This window comes from Apteryx mantelli, chromosome 2, assembly GCF_036417845.1.
Source record: "Apteryx mantelli isolate bAptMan1 chromosome 2, bAptMan1.hap1, whole genome shotgun sequence".
Taxonomy (NCBI): domain Eukaryota; kingdom Metazoa; phylum Chordata; class Aves; order Apterygiformes; family Apterygidae; genus Apteryx; species Apteryx mantelli.
The window spans coordinates 59612927-59630753 of record NC_089979.1 but is presented as its reverse complement, the minus strand read 5'-3'; the positions used below and the strand labels follow the sequence as shown (position 1 = coordinate 59630753).

General features: G+C 36.8%; 1 protein-coding gene across 1 annotated transcript in view; it reads right to left on the bottom strand.

Moving 5' to 3' along the window:
• CDH7 (cadherin 7) overlaps positions 1 to 15640 on the bottom strand; it is a 73662-nt gene extending 58022 nt beyond the window's left edge. The window contains exon 1 of the mRNA XM_013942363.2: positions 15431 to 15640. Within this exon, the coding sequence (XP_013797817.2) occupies positions 15431 to 15640 (210 nt within the window). The remainder of the gene's footprint in view (positions 1 to 15430) is intronic.
• Between the last annotated feature and the right edge of the window lie 2187 nt (positions 15641 to 17827).

The window sequence follows — 17827 nt, the reverse complement described above, 5'->3', positions numbered from 1 at the left end:
TTTTTTCCTACATTCATCCTTTTTATTGCTTCTTCCTGTTTTGTTTTTTTCCATTAATTTCTATTCATATTTGATCAATAAGATTTATGAAAAGGCAGAAAGATTTGGGGGTTTTTGTTTGTTTTCAGTGAGGAATATTTGAGAAACCCTAAATCATGCTTTCCACAAAAGGTAAGAGAAAGCCAACGATCAATGCTAATGACAGCATTGGATATGGATATTCAGTCTGCTCTGCAGCTACTTATAACACAGGTGAAAAGTTGAAAGACCAAAACAACAGCTAGATAAGAGGATAAAGAAACAAGAATGCACTATTAAATTCTTCAATTCTTGTCAAAGAAGGTGTGCTAGTTCAGTAATAGAGCTGTGTTGCATCCATACATACACACAAATAGTGGTACAAGGAGGAGAGTGGTTGTCCAACAGCAAATCTACTGAATTAAATGTCAACTGTCAAAAAACAAACTGCATTAACCAAGTAGACCAATCTGATCATAAAAATGTCATTAAGATAGTAATCAGTCTTTCTATTAATGTCCTGTGTACTGAAAATTGGTAGTATAAAAACAGCAATGTTTTCCCGTGATTTGCATTTCAAACGGACTCAGTGGACAAGTGAAAAAGTAAGCTGCTTGCGTTGCAACTTGGCTGAGTCTTGTAAAGACAAGCTCTATCATTCTCATGCATTGTCACTAGTAATAAGCATTCCACAAGACACATTATGCCTCTAGTTGCATAAGTAAAACCCCTGTTATCTTCAGAGTCTATTCTCATTGTAAAAATGTATGGTCCCATAGCTTGCAACTGGGTTGCACAGGTGTAACTCAGTGGAACATAACAAACAATTCTGTGGGTGACGCTCAAGAAATAATAGAATGCAGTGTGCTGTCTCTCAGCTCTGCTAAGCTCAGCAGGACCAATAGAAATAATAAGTAGGAAAAAAAAATATATATCACCAGAACAGGCAGGTATGACTCGCACATGGAATTCATCTACTGGGCAACTAGGTATAATTTTATACAGTCACTTTTAAGAGCAAATTTTCTGCTACTCTGTAAACAAACAAATACATATTAAACTGTTGTACTGCATTTAGTCAAGACGCTCAGGGTTTCTTAGTGCCAACGTGAATACTCATGATCTTAAGCTGCATTTCCCATGCCACAATCTGCCTCTCTTTCTGACAGTGCCACACTCCAACCTGGAGGTATTTAAACGATCAGCTAAGATAAAAAGTTAATAGCATCAAATGTTTTCCTTGAGCTCAACATTACAGCACAACATCAGGAAGGGTTTTGGGTCTGTTGATTATTGGGGCACACAGTTTCGGAAGAAGGAAGAACAGAACAACTCTGCTAGTTTGCCTTCCAAAAATTCACTTCAAATATAATGATATTCTCTACTAAACACTATTAAACAGTATCTTAATGCTTTAGAGTTTAAAAAAAAAACTATCTTATTTTATTGCATTACTTCTGTTGCCACCAACGAACCCAAAAGTAGAATCTGATTTTGAGAACAGATTAAGAAAGTGTTGAACATACGATTCATCATCACTTATATCCATATTTCCAACAGATCAGACTAATCACGGGGGTGGGGGGAAGTCAGCCCATTACTGTCTACAGTGGCAGTTCTACCTGAGTTCTACAGCAGGTCTGTCTGAGTTCTATTACCAGCAAAGGTTATTGACAGGTGCCAGAACGCTGGACTCCAAGAAAATTTATAAGATTGCTGATTACTTCATTCATTGTAATAAGCCTTATTCTTCTAAACTTGATGGTTTGGCTGCAGCATATTTCTCTTGTATCTTGCTAATTACCCTAAGAGCTAATTTTCCAGAGAATTGACTCTGATCCACAACCTGCTACAGTTCAACACTGTGTTCCCAAATGTTCTTTACAGCTTAAGGATTGCACCAACCACAGATAAAATCTGTGAGAAGTCAAAGGTGAGCCTTTGTATCTAATACACAGAAGACAAGATTATTTTAGACACAGAGCTAATTGCCTCAGATTTTTGGTTTAGCCTGGAGATACAGACCCTTATAGTGCTAAAGGTCTCAGAAGGATCTGTCATCAGGACGGACATCCTATCAATCTGTCTTCCAGAGTCTTATTGCCTGCTTGGAGGACATTTTGGAAGCAAGACAAAGCATCTGAACTGTCAGTCTGCACCATCCCACCTGAAAAGCAGTCATCGATATAATTTTGTGCTTGAAGAAATAAATTGGCAAAAAGCTTCTAGGCAGGGAATTTTGCCATCTAGCCAGTAGAATGGACCATTATCTCCTACCTATATCTAGCTATTAAAATATTAGATAAAGGGAAAGTGTTGCATGTGATATTGTGGCTTATACAGTATGGAGCAAAATCTAATCTTGACAACATATTGAAACAAGTCTTCAGGAAAACATTCTCACATAGCCTGCAGATAGATTGAAGGAAATACAGCAACATGAAATGATGAATGACAAAGTATCATTCTAAGAGGGAAAGTGGCTACTGAGGTTCTGAAAGCCCTAGAAAACCTAGGACTATCATATTTTCATTCCCTTCGCTCCAACCACAAATTTACTTCACAGAATGCAGGCTGCCTTCCTTAGTGGTACACCAGAGTATTAATTCTTTTGATTTTCAGCTCTTAATTTGGAAACAGTCTGGACATGGCCCAGTTGCTGCGCTGCTGGCTACACATACTCTCATCCTTCTTTCCATATGCTGAGAGCTCAGTCTTGCTTGGGCTCACCCACATATGCGTGTTTCTCCTTATTTATCCTCGCTCTAACTTGTTTGACCCAGTAATTCTTGCAACCTATACCTATGAAATGTTTTTCTTTTCTGTGTTTTCTTTTCTGTGTTTTGTTTTGGTTTGGTTTTTTGTCACAGTGCTCATGTTTTAGGCTTCTTTGGGTCGAATTCTGAATTTTATGGCCATCTCAATTAATGTTTTATAAGAAATATTTACATCTTTCCTTTTCTATCCTTTGCTGCCCTGTTCCCAGAAATGGAATATAAAATCACTTTTCCACTAGTTTTTTTCTTGATTATATTTATTTTTGCTCCTGTCATGTATCACAGACTACCATGTTGTACACAACATCTCCCTCTTTCTATCACAAATGAACTTTGCTTACCTTTTTGTCCCTTTTAACAGCATCTCCTACTTAGCTGAGCTAGCCTTCTGCATATTTCTCAAAAATGGGTGCAAATGAATCTCTGGTTAGCTCCCCTTCCTTCCCATCTATGTTAACATAACTCTGTCAGCTACCTTTGGTACCTATGAGGCCCTCATTGCAGAAACCTTGTGTCATGGATTGAAATGAATTAGTACAATGCATGCCCTTTGTACAGGTATGTAGCACACTTAGCAAAGAGCAAAGTGAAGAAAGACATATACTTATGCTTATAATACATAAATCTAAAAAAATATTTTCCTTGATTGCTTTGTCAAGCCCTTTTAGCTTAGTTACATACAGCTCTGGACTGAGAAAAACATAGCGCATTGCTGTATCATGGTCCCTGTGTTTCTCTTGCTCACTCTCAGAGACACGTTTTCTCCTCTTGAATTGTTTCAATCTCCTTTCTGCCTGTACCAAACTATTTAAGGCTAGAGACTTTACCATTTCTTTTGATCATAAGATAAATCTGAACTGAGTACCCATTTCACTCCAAGTGGGAATTATTCCTAAATTAATGGTACCTCCATTGTACACATTTATGTATATATTTCATCATTGCTATCATTCCACTTCCCACTGATTTCCTCTGTAAAGCCTCCTTTGACCTGGCTCCATTCACTTAAACAGTCAAACAGATAAACTGAAACAACATTGCTTTCCAAATACTTCAAGAGGGATTCACATCAACTTAGGAGTTCACTTAATTCAGCAGAGAGAAAAAAACAGAAAAGCAGCAAGGCTGGAAGATCCTCAGAGTAGTAGTGCAAAGAAACAAATAAATTTGAATTGTGCAGTTTGAATCATACAATGAGACAGGAAATAGTTTCTCTCTGCTTGTTTCCTGTTTAGCTGAAGCCATAATATGGTCCTTTTTTTCTGGGCTTTTTATTATCGGGAAGATATTGAAAAATTGATGGCGGGCAATAGAGAGCAATAAAGAGGAACACAGGGCTGGATAACTGACTAATGAGGAAAAATTAAAAGAGTGAAATATGCATTGCTTGCCTAAGCAGCAGCTAAGTGGTAAAGGGGAGGAGATGGGAGGGGTGGATAACAGTCCACATATATATGAAGATTATAAACATGCAGGAGAAAGAGGAGTTGTTTAACAGTTTTTCATATAAACGTTATGCAGCATTATAACCTTGCAAGTTAAAAAGAAAACATAAAAATATGTCAAGCACTTTCCCATATGTCTACTCTTCACATATAATGTGTGTAAATTGTATGAGGAGGACAAGTTAAGCACTCTACTAATTTATGGCATCCCATTTATACTGTGATTATGGAAACTTAAGGAATGACCATCTGCTTTTCCCAGCTGTTACTGAAAACTTTTCATTGTTATGGAATAACAAGCTAAACTTTTCCTCATACGGCAGCTGTCTACCTTGTAAGAAAAAAAAAAAATTGATTGTCTAGTCAGCAGGATTACAATTTGGTACTTCAGTATGAAATATTTCAGAAGCTTGTCATCCTTACACATGTATCCAAATACCAAATTTTCCATATTTTTGGAAGCATTTCAAATGGAAAATAACTTTGTAGGCCTAATTCTTCTTTCACTGACTCTACAGCAACAAAATTGCATGTCTCTATAGTCCTCAATGCAATTTCTCCTGATTTACAGAAATAGGAATAGTAAATGAGACAATATGACTATGGTAATATTTCAAGCAATTCATGCAGCAAAATCTCCTTACACCACTTAGCAAATGCTGAGTTAGACTTACTCCTTTAAATTCAGAAAAGGATCAAAAAAAAAAAAAAAACAGTCTAGGTAGAACTTCATGCTGGATTGTTCTTAGCAGTTCCCAACATGTATCCTATTCACCCATATGAATCACCATAAAGCAGGTCTCTAAGAACATATGGAACAAATTACTACAGGAAAGGAAGGTATTGGTTTTTCCACTGTTAAAAAGTGGAATATGTTGTCACCAGTTGTCAGCCAATCCTCAGAATTCCTCATTTAATAGCCTACAGAATAAAATATCAGTTAAAAATCCAATTTTAAAAATGTCCAAATAGTTATATTCCAAAATTAATATTCTCAAATACTCTACTAGGGTCGATAAACCTGATCATCTCAAGATTCTGGATTAAATCTTCAATTACTCCATGAACTACACATCTTAATAGATTACATACACTAAAAAACTTTTGTCTTCTTCTCAAATATTTAAAACTACCTTCTCCTCAGGGCAGATTTCCGAAAAACAGAGACATTGCCTGAGCCAATGAGGCATATTATGTGTTTTCAGGTACTTGGAGAAATGTGCATTAAGTATTACATGCAAATGAATTATGTTTGTCCTGGCATTCCTATTTATCTGAAATATAAAATGTTTATTCTTCTATGTATTGTTCATGATTTATACAGTGCTACTACAGTGCTGTTTACACCATGTATAGAACAATATTCCTTTTGCAGTGGCATGAGCCTGTGACACCAGGGAATACTGTGAAGTACTTGAATATGGAAGGAACTATTCATGGTACTAATTTTTAAGCTGAGTCACAAACTTCTGTAAGAATTAATCCTAAATACATGATATAGTTTTATGAGCATTTTTGTTTTACACTGAATTTATTTATGAAATTTTGGTGATTGATATCTTTTCACAACAAGTTCTTCTGTTGTCAGTAGAGCTTCTTCGTTGGCTAACTCTACATTAGCAAGTAGTTTGATGAGATAAGGATATACAGAATGAAGGGAGGGAGGGATATATGGAATGAAACAACTGCTGTTGAAAATCCGATGTCCACACTATGTGTTCTAGGGCTTTACTTTAGAGTAGCAATAGCTGGGTCCCATTAGCAGGTGGGAGCACAGCAGATGTACTTCTGGATCACATGTTTTGATTTAGTCTTAGCTAACTGGAATCTAGCTTGCCTGTTCAGATCCCACTCCACAATGCACGCTGAAGGGTGGTAAGTGGAAGCAACTAAGAGATTCACTTCAAGAGCACACTGCTGATCCAAGCAAAAATGCTAATGTAGAAGCATCACTGTCTTCTTTTACTTGTCTAAACTGATTTTCTCTTAGTAATGAATATGAGAAACACACAGTAGCAAGTGCTGTATTTTTTCTTTCTACTCAAATAAAATAATTAATAATCAAGACAAATATTTTATATCATTTAAATTATAAAGTGGAATGTACTGAATGCAATATAACTAACAGAAAGCAGTTAGTATCATGGGAATGTATAAACCAAAAATTTAATATTATAATTGTGATGCAAGAGCAATTATTAGTTTCTATCTTTTGAGCATTTGGAAAAAAAACATTAAGTAATGAAGTTGATGAACATTAATTAAGAAATTTTGTTGCATACTTTTATCAAAGTCTCCAGTCAAAATAAAATATGTATTTTCTACAATCATATCCTCCCAGATTTCTCAGAATGTAGCATAGTAACGGCACATTTACTCAGTGTACTTTTTCCTCAATGTCAAAGGTTCAGCAAAAATACTGCTGCTAATTTGATTTATCTGTATGCTTTCTCTTTCTTTCAAATGAAACCAATGCAAAATATTACCATTAGAGTACAATGCTACTGTAACAAAATCATGTCTGATCTTTTAAGTTTGTGAAACTGGAAGAAGATTTGCAGCTGTTGGTAATCCACATGTAACATAATGAATTAATATTAGCTACCAACCATAATATGTACCAAAGACTGCCCGTTTCACTTGCAGTGTCTTTAGGGGAGATAGGCCACTCATTTTCCTGAGCTTAAAAGTAACTCTTTCTTTCATATCAAGAAATTGTAAGGGTGTCACATCCCTTCTCATTTCCTCCTGAACAACTGAATAAGACAAAAATAAATATTAGGCTCCATTTGATACAAACCAGCCAAAAACTACAAGAAAGCTCTGAATGTAAAATCTGTTCAAATACACATTAAAAGTATTAAATGGGGGAGAAATATATTCCCTCTCTTGAACGAGCAAATAAAATTCTGTTATAATGGTCCTGGAATAAAGTATAAGTGAGACTTTGGGGCTGAGATTAACATGTCTTGATAAAACCATGTGCTTCTGGGCACTGGGAAAGCTGAGATGTTTCCCATATATGTTCTAAGGTAAAGTGACCTACAGTTAGGTGTTGACAATATATTTTTAATTTCATATAAAAATAGAAACTATTTTTAACTTGCTGAGCCTCTGTATTTCAGCCTTTGAGCTATGCAAGCATAAGCATCAAGGACCTCCTCAGACTCCTGCCAGTGCTGGGGTCTGGTACTCACACCCATGACCACCATTTGAACAGTCAGGACAGAACCAGAGTTCTCCCCACAGAATAGGCTACACTACTTTTTCTAAGAGTTAAATGTCCCTGATTTACACTGTAATAAGCATCTCATCCAATGCAAAAGTAACAAAGACGACACTAGAAGCATAAGATAGGTGATAATTATTCTGACAGAAGTAGGCAACCTAGTGTCTTAATGTCTTTCTTCTTTCAGCATTTCCACCATTAATATTCAGGTCAGCCACTTCTTCCAGGGAAATGCATAACACTGAGAGAAAAAGAGGTATAGATTATACTGCAGGGATTTGCCAGCACAAATCACCAGTATTTTTAATGTAAAGCCAACTTACTGGACCAGAAAGAAACATTCCCTGATTTTTCAGGATCTCTAAATATGTTGTCCAGATGCTCCACTTAACTGTTAAAAACCACTACTGAAAAATAGGCATACTTACACGAGTCCTGTTTTTATTAAATGATTACTTAAATGGGACAAGGAACTCTGAGAAGAAGTCCACTGTGAAATTTAAAGATCAATGCTGCAAAGAAGAAATTCAGCAGAAGAATTCCAATAAGGCGGCAATAGATATGGCAGCACTTTTAGATTGCAACACCTGAAAAATGCTAAATACATGGAAAGAATGCCTGATAGGACTGTAGATAGACATTTGTGTCAAACAGTACAGGTATAAGGAAAAAAAACCCCAACAACACGGAAAAGATAGTGTGATATCAGACTGTACAAGATGCAAAACTTTAAAGCACATATGGTTTGATCTTTTGAAAGCAAAAGAAAGATTTTCCTTCTCTTCTCCAGCCTGGAAGAGGACTTTTAAGCAAATGGTCTCATACTAACAGATGTCAAATAGATCTGTACTTAGGCATTTCAAGAAACTTGTTATCCATAAAAGGATGGGAAATAAAGGCAAGAAAGGCCTCCCTGTCCATGGTCTTTAAAATGCTGTGGGTTTCTCTTTATAGAACAAATAATATTCTGTGTTCATAGCAAAGAACAATAGTTTCTCAAGCTGTGTTTATCATGTTATTTAATGTCTTCATATTTGAATTCTCTTGTCATTTCTCATGAATCCTCTATTGCCTCTTGTCTTCTAATCTCAGGGCAGGAACTGTGCTTGCTAGCATTGTGCCTAGCACAGTCAGGATTTGATTTATGAGTGGACTTCTTTGGCACTGGAATAATGCAAATACTGATAACTCTTGGTAGTCCCAGCTTTACAATTCTGTATTTCCAACATCATTAATCTGCAGCTGTAGGACTAGGGGACAGACGTATAATATAAGGATAATGAGTGACAGCCAATAGCAAGCAGTAGAGGACTAAAAACAAGCCAGCAGATGAAAAGGAGAAGGAACTTTTTTTTTTTTTTTTTTTTTTTTTTTTTTTTAATTCGAGAGAGAGAGAGAGAGAGAGTCAGCTGAAGCAGCATGGGCTTGACTAACATAAAAATTGTAAATCACCTCATGCTCTCGTGAAAAGAAAGCATTTTCTGATAACAAGTCAAGCATGCAGGAGACTTGCATCTACATATCGTTGCAAAATTAGCTTTTATTCTTGCTTTTCTATTTTGTCATGAGACCCATAAAATATAGTTTTAAATAATGCCCAAAAGAAATTCAGAGCAGAGCACTGCAGGTAGAGCCTATTGGTCTACTGAAATACAGAACTGACATTACAAGATTATATAAATAACATAGCTGTGCCATTGAATAAAAAGCTGTGATGAGGGGTACTTAATTTACGGCGGTTGTCATCACCTTCACTAACCTTCCTCTTCTGTAATGCCACATGTTAAGGATCAATGTTCTGTATTATACTAAAAGATCAAAAAGCTACATGTCCTGGTTCAGTATCCAACCATAAGTCTCTCAACTCTATTATTGCTTCTAATAATGAAATTACATATAAATTGTCTTTTAGTGCTTGAGCATGTGAAATTGTCATCACTTTAAATCCCTTGCATAAAACCTATTTCTGTATTCATTCAACCATGAGCAGGAAGACGACTTCCTAAAAAGAAGAAAAGAAGAAATTAGACCTAGCTGCACAGGCTAATGAAATCAACCAGGAAAAAGCAGTATATTTTGGGTTATCCCTTCAGATTATTTTTCCTGTGTGCCTTAAATCTTAGTTCTCCCCAGAGATACCTTAGACCTATATGCTAAATAGGAAGCATTCAGATTCTCAATCAGCTGTCAGTTATTCAGGGTAATCCAAATAAAGTAAAACACAGAATAATGCAAAACCCACAGTGACTGTCCAATGAAGAAAAGTCTGTGTTACTAGTGACTGTTAGTACCAGCTGAGATGGTAAATTCACATAACTTTTTGTGCAAACAGTTAAGGTGTCCCTTCACCAAGGCCGCTGAAATCCACAAAGCGGCTGAGCAGGACCTGACTCTCTTGTTCATTCATTTCATTTACAGCACTCATGATGGAATATTATTGACAGGAATGACATGTCCCATTTTACTTAAAAGGTCAACTGTTATCAATTTTCATAGAACAGAACAATAAAGAGTTCTTGAGAGGGATAAATATCATAAACACAGCAGATTTGCTTTTTCAGCCTCAGAAACATCATTTTGGGAGTGTATAAAACAACAGTGCTTGGCAAATTATGCTAAAAGTAAATATAAAATAAATAGAAAAAAAATAAAAAAGGAAGTTTATTATTCTGCGTTTGTTTTTTACAGTGTCTACAAAGAAAGATTAGGACTTCTTTTTTTTTAATATTTGGGCAAAAACACAAAATATTTCTCTGCAGAGCTATAACTACTCTCGGTGGGGTGTTTAGTTGCAGTTTCAGACCGAGGAAATGTGAGCAAAGGCATTTATCTTAGGCAGGGTGTTAGGAGGGGAGAGACTCCCGAGGCTGGCTTTGGGCACAGAAAGCGAGTCTCCACGGGTTCCCCCGCAGTCAGAGGAGACAGAGCTCTCCAGAGGGTCACAGAGGACCTACCTGGCCTCCTGCTCAGTTATCTGTAAATGATACACCCTAGCCTCTTTTACCTACATTTAGGCTTCACAATTTTCCCACAGCTCCTCTCCACTTCCCAAAGTGTCAGTAAAACTGCTGTACTGCAGCTTCTGAAGAGATGAAAAGCTATTTGGACTTATTTTTATTCAGGGATCCTCAGCTCTTTCATTCACAGATGACGTTCCCCCAGTTTTTCAGTCGCTGATACTCCAGCGTATTGGTCAGAGTTTGACTCAGCGGCTAGCACTTCCACAGTATTCACTGCTTTAAAGTATTTTAGCAAAGGCACTTATTATCCAAGTCAGTCAAAAAGTCACCAGCCACGTCTGAAAGCGGCAGGCTATGATCCAGAAAAAGAGCTCTGTTTCTCACCATGCCTGTATGGCTTGGTTTAAAGTTACACAATAGATAGATATCATATGTGAATAATTCTGTCACCCCTTTGACACATTCACTGACCTCTTTAAAAAAATTGTGTCATTTTGCTGCTTGTAAAGCCCTTTTCCCACACTGTCTTGGTGCAAATCTGTAAAATCTCTTAAGTCCACCAATTTTCTAGGCAATGCTTAAGTTCACTGCATTGTTTATGCTTCTCTCATACTGTAGAATTTAGAAGATAATAATGCAAATACTACCTTTTATGCACTTTGGCCCATGTTTGAAAATTGAGTCCAACAACTCTTATTAGCTTAAAATAGTTAGAAGGAAAACAAAGGGGCAGGTAAAATGGGATTGGAAGGCAATGACTCTGAGCTCTAACAAACTGCATGGTCTTAGTCCACTCATTTAATCTTTTTTACTTATTTTACCATCTAGAAAATATAGGTTCAGATTTATGCCTGCCTTCCCCACACAAGCATTATAGACAGCAGTTACATGCAGGGCACCTTAGAAGTTCTGAATATTACTTTTGTGCAGTACCACTGAGCCTCTGAAAGTTAGATATCAAGTTTTTGTCTTTCTGCTCAATTAAGCCTATTTCTTTTTCTCTTTTATTTTCAGAGTCCTTCAGATTTTAGTGAGGTTTCAGTAAAGAGTAGAGTTGAATTCAGCAGACAGAGTGCTTGAAACTGTCCCTGTCTTCAACTATCCCTAAATTTAGAGTCCCGGAAAGGAAGGCTTGGTCTGAATCTAAAAGAAAACAGTGAAGCCAGCCATCGGTCAGGATGCTCACATGGAGTTCACAGCCTTGTTTCACTGCTTCAGGTTTATCTGGGGGCTCCTTTTATATGTTTGTTTGTTTTAAGAAAAAGAAAAGGATGGATGGCTGATATTTTTGTATCATTACAATACTTTTGATGAGACTGATGTTCTTACAGCAGAACACCTGTAAAACTAAAAAAAAGATGGCTGCATAGTTATGTAACAAAAATAAGAAAGATAAAGAAAAAAAAAAGCTATGGTTGCCTACATAGCTTTAACTGTGCCCCTTTTTGCACATACAGACTTTAATTATGTGATTGCATACAGGTTTTCATATATTCACTATAATGCCATGCACTTTTTTCTAATTTTAAATATGTATTGAATCATTTAAAACTGTGCTGTATTGTTATTTTTATGCCAAATAGATTCCATTAAAGTCATTTATATGGAAAATACACAGTAAGGCATTTTAAACAACATATTCCAGAGCAATGGTAAACGTTTTCCAGAAAACGGAAGACACTTATGCTTTCAAGTAAATTAGCATCATAGTCAACTGCCTCATCTCCCACGTCATATCTGGAATATAGCAGTTCCTATTTGGACAGGTAAATGGGCTAAATAGTTAAATGCTTCATCCCTTTAAAGGAACTGAACATATGCTATGCTGACAGATAGAAAGAAAGTGTATATGATTCAGTCTGTGGTCTGGTTATATGCCAAACCCCTCCCTGGAGACACTCAGAATTAGTCAGGATTGAATCCTGGATGATTAAAGTGTGCACCATGGAGAAAAAAGACCTACTTAAAAAAAAAAAAAAAAAAAAAAAAAAAAAAACACACACACAACCCTCAGTCAACTCTGACCCCTATTAGTGTAAAACTAATGGAACTCCTCCAGAGGTTTCTCCAGTGTGATGGGAGAAACAGGCCCCTGCCATGTAAAAATAAATAAATAAAAATTAAAATATAAATTGAAAAATCTGACAATACATGATCATCAAGGATACAAGAAGGAACACTACAAAATACCTCAGGTATGGATATGAAGTCTTGTTAAAAAAAAAGATAAATTACTTTTTGAAAAATTAAGGGAAAGACTGTGCTTACTGAGGTGAATGGGAATCCTATTATATAATTTAAAAGGACCAGTATTTTACCCTGTATGATCATGTAATTAAAGTGTTAAAATGCACACACCCGGGAGGACAGAGTTAATGCAGAGCATAGAATTAACATTGGTATTTCATGACTTCAGATTAATTTGCCATGTAACCCTAACATTCTCCAAACACTGCCTTCCAAACAGAATTGCCTAGGGCTTTTTAAATAGAATAATGGTGAGGAAAAGATATCCCATAGCACGGCTCCATTTGGCTGAATGTTATTGAAGTGTTTTTATCTCATGGCCCTTAAAAATCTGGAGGAAGGTTCTTCCTTCCTGGATGAGTACAGTTAGATTGGCACCCTGCAAGGCACCCTGAATGTAGGGTAGTGAAGGAGTGACCTCCCCAGGAGCAGAGCACTCTGCAGTATATGAAACAGAGTCTGGTTGCTGTTTCCACTTCACTTGATGAGAGAAGTGAGTTATGCCAGCTCCTTCCTTGCCATAGCTTCCTCCTCAAGGCAAAAAAAAAAAAAAAAAAAAAAAAAAAAAAAAAAAAAAAAATCACCCTTCCTATCCAGATCTTGACCTTTTCAGTCCCTATCTGCCTACAAAGGATTTGAAACAAGAACAGCAATATTTTTAAGGGGAGAAGAAGGGGAGGAAGGTGACTGCTGCTCACTTCAGAGTGGTGCTACACATAATACATTAACATACAGAAAGAAAAATCGCTTCTTCACCTCTTTGCTCCCCTGTGTGGGAATGCAGCTTCAGTCATGATTGCACCTCAGGAGCCACATTGTAAAAAGCCTTTCTGGTGTGAAGGTTAGGAACTGGGTGCACCTTATCTTACTTATCTTATAAGATGCTCAGCAAGAGTTCTGTTTCTAGGAAGACAGACTTCCTTTTGCAAGTGCAAATTTACATCTGCTTTCCCTACAAATGAATTGCTGGTAAAAATGTGAGTTCTTGAGCCAATAATTCATACTGCTGATACAGAAGCAGAATGGGCATGTACTGTTTCAGAAAAAGGGTTTGCTTTTCAGAAAATATCTGTTTATAAATGCTAGGGCTCCTGTAGAGGACAGGAAAGAGCAGTCTGTGAAGCTAAAAATAACAACATACATGCAAATATCATGTGCTCTAGCACTACAAGAGCATCTTTGGCCATAATATGGTAATGTAATGCAGTATTAGAATTGCTCAAGATCAAAACTAGCCTTCAGTCAGGTATTTAAAGACGCTTATTTTCCAGGAGAGAAATTCTGAATTGTAAGCCACACTTCTGTTTTAACACCAGGAAAAAATGCAAAAATGCCGAACATGTCATTCACCAGAGGCTCAGGAGCAGCTCCAAACTGAGAATAATTTTGCCCAGAAGATTAAACTTACAGGATGAAGTAGCAGCTATGTGATGTCAAAATGGGAACTACTTAACCTTAAAATAACCTTAACAAAAATTTTCAGACCTTCTGTAATAATGTTGTAATATTTCTGATCCAAGCCAGTCTTTCTGTCTCAGTTATGCAAAGTACCAGCCCCAGTTCAGAAAAGCACCTAAACATAACCCTAGCTTTAAGCCTGAGAGAAGTTCCCCATTTAGCTTGATTAAGGTTATTCAGTTGGCATGATCAGGTTTTAAGCACTTAATCGTGTAAACATGAGCATCATGGTTTTCTTCTCAGTGGAATGGACCACATAAGCCAAAATTCACTGCACTCTTGAATATTTGAAGCAATGGATTTCAGCTGTCTTCATCTCCTTGTCTGTAAGCATGCCATTTTGCCACAAGCTGCCCCTCCTTCATTTTCTATACATTTACAATATTTTAGTGAGAAACTGGTTTTGTTGATTCTGCTATTACACAGAAGAATGGGGAGTTCTTTCAATAAGATGATTACACATAAATGTTACTTAGAAACACAAGAGGTTTCTTTTTTATTTTTTTTTTCCTTCAGATTTACTGAAGGAAGCGTATTGCTCACCAACACACCGCAGTGAACGAGCTAAGGGCTGGATTCACAGCTGTGCGCCGCGTGCTCCACATGCAGCTACAGGCACTGAAAATGAGCCATTTGGGATGCCCTGATGTCAGAGCTTACTCCGTACTGGCCCACTGCCCGGTGCCAAGGGTAGGTAAAGCCACAGGGCTGCGCTAAGCGTGGAGGGCAGCAAGGCCCCCAAGGTGCCGATCTGCCAGCCAGGCAACATCAAAGCAGAGCAGCAGTGCAGGCATGCCCTCTTTTTTACTTGTCACGCCCCCAGATGCCTGATTTTTTCCTCTCTTGACTTCAGCAGCACTGATCTTTAGAGAGCCAACAACAAAATACAGAGCTTCTATGTTCTTGGACTGGCTTTTAGTTCTTATAAAGAACTATTTATCATTATATTTCTCTCCTGCTCCATAATAAAAAGACATCTAATACTAGTAACAAAATATTTCATTTGTACCAGTAGTGGTAAAATACTTCCATTATTGTACTCCTTTAAAGAAGCATAGCTAAAATATAATGCTCTTAGAGAACTGCAAGAGGAATCAGAAGTGTAGCGTGTTGCTACTTTGAAGTGCTAAACAATTTTCCTTTTCAAAATATGCGTATTTTCTTTTTCAAAATTTTCTTTTGTCCCATCCTGCAATTCTATCAGTGTGGTTGAAGTAAGGCAAGTCTCAGGTTACACCAGGTAAACACATCAAAAAGCAAGCATCGCACCTTCCAAAGTTTGGTTAGATCCCCTACCTTTCCTACATAGAGTGGGTCTGTACCCATGTATTCCTCCAGCACAAAGAATTGGTTCCACACCCAGCTCCGTTTGGTTCTCGTCCTCCCTGATTGAAAGTAAGGCTTTGACCCGGACCTCGAGAACTCTGCTTGATTCATCCCAGAAAGACACAGGAAAAGAGCTATTATCTGCAAAAAATGACAGAACTCCACTTTGCCCAACTTCATCTTTTTTTTTCCCTGGTTAAGAAAAAAAAACCTTAACACGAGCAGGCACAATTCCAGTTGTCTCAGTAGCTCTAGCCTCCGGCAGGGTGTCAGCTAGGAGTCCAGAGATAATAATTTGTGGAGTGGTCGATTGGAAGAAGTCACCACTGCTGAATAGCCTTCACCAAAGAAATGGTATTATAGGTACCTATCAGGGAAAAAGACAAGAAATGTTGTCAGGACTTTTAAAAAAAAAAAAGAAAAAAAAAATCTTTGCAGCTTTTACATAATACATCAAAAACTTTTATTTAGGACTTTTCTCACCATCATTACATATATCAACAGAGTTGAGTTTATATAAAAACTTCCTGAGAGCTTAGACTGGATTCCTTACATTTTACTACCACTGCTGATAGATCTGCATTTACAGTTATAAAGATACACAGAGTTTTCTAGTGACTATTCGCTTACAACACAGTTTCCCAGGAAAAATACTGAATTTTATTCTCTTTAAAATTATCAAAACGAGTGTAGTTATTTTACATTTATTTGCTTTGATCTTTCCCTCTCTGTCTGCTACAGTCCATTTTACTTGCTGTTACCATGACATAATTACAAACCAGCTACAGGCAGGAAGTTATACTAATCGACATATGTTAGTTTAACTCTCTTCCGTGTAACTGAAAAGTTAAAAAAAAGGAGTATAAGATGAATCAGAACAATTTGATTGATTCTTAGTCACAGTACACCAGATGTTATGATTTGTTCTGATCTGAATGCGATCAGCTAAAAAGCCCTCAGAGTCTCCCCGCTCATTTTTTCTACATTACTAAAGCAAGTGTCAGGCACAATACGAAGCATGTTAGACTAGCACATATATATATACACATATATGTTCAGAAAGGTCAGAAAATAATTTGATTTTATGTTTTCAATGAAATCTTGATTTGATCATCAATGACTTTTCAGCAATAATGCAGACAATTTTATCTTACTGCGCATCTTTGTCTGTTTCCATTTCAATATCTTGGTCATTTAGGAACCAGTAGAATTCACTAAGAAAGAATCATTTAAAACAAAAAAGCCTCAAATTGCATTTAAATGGGTCTGTTTTCTGCCTTCTACAGTTATGAACCTTCTCTGACCAAGTAAAAATATATGTTTGATACCTATAATGTTTTAAAAAGTGCAAGTTCTGTGAGTCAGAACTAAATGGAGCCTTGCATTTCAGGGGAATTACTTGCATTAACCCTAAGTAAGCAATGTTCTCTCTGTAATAGGCATCCTCCTTGTCTGACTGAGCAATGAGGCAGAGAAGAAGTATTTAAGAAGTGCCAAATACAAGGTGAAAATGAGGATGAAATTAAAATAGATAATAAAGCATTCAGAGTGAGCCATTGCAATTTAGGAAGCCACAGAAATAACATTTCACCTTTTATATGTTTATTAGTATAAATTGACTGGACATTAAATCATATACAAATAAAAACATTTAGATAGATTATTATACTCCTAAACTTTACTATATTCCTACTATTAAAACTGGGTGAACAATTTCTGATATCACTTTTCAGTATGTCAGCCTCTTTTAGCTGTAGAACTTCTATGTATCGTGCTGCCAAAGGTACCTAGAGGGCAAAATCATGAAACAAATAAAAAGCTCTTTTGATTACAGACTGTATTTAAAGCCTTTTTATAGTAATCCCTTCTGTGGTACTGCCCTGCACCAGAAAGGCTTTGCTTAGAGACTGGTGGGATAAACCACAAACTCACTGAGCATGTTTGCTAATCAGCAGCAATTTGAAAGCTTCCGTATGTAAAGCTCTAGTGTCTTGCTACAGGCAAACTGAAGAGAATAGGCAATGTCTTACCTAAAGATCCTAATTTCCGGAATGTGATGTAACTTCCAAAATTGCTACACTTACAAAAGACAGTTTTCTAACACAAACCAAGATTTATTTTTTGGGGGGGATTAACACACAGATGTCATCCTCACTAACAGAGCATATTTTAAAATGATCAATCCTAACTAGACATAGCTCACTTTTGATCTGGGCCTTTGGGTAAATCATGACCAGATGAAGAATAACTACCAGGAGGGCTACCAGGAGCATTAAGGATGATAGCTGTCATTCCTGAGTGCCATGCTCACTTCCTACCTACTTCAGTTCAATTAAGAGATGTGTTGTTTGTAGCAGAAGATGTTTA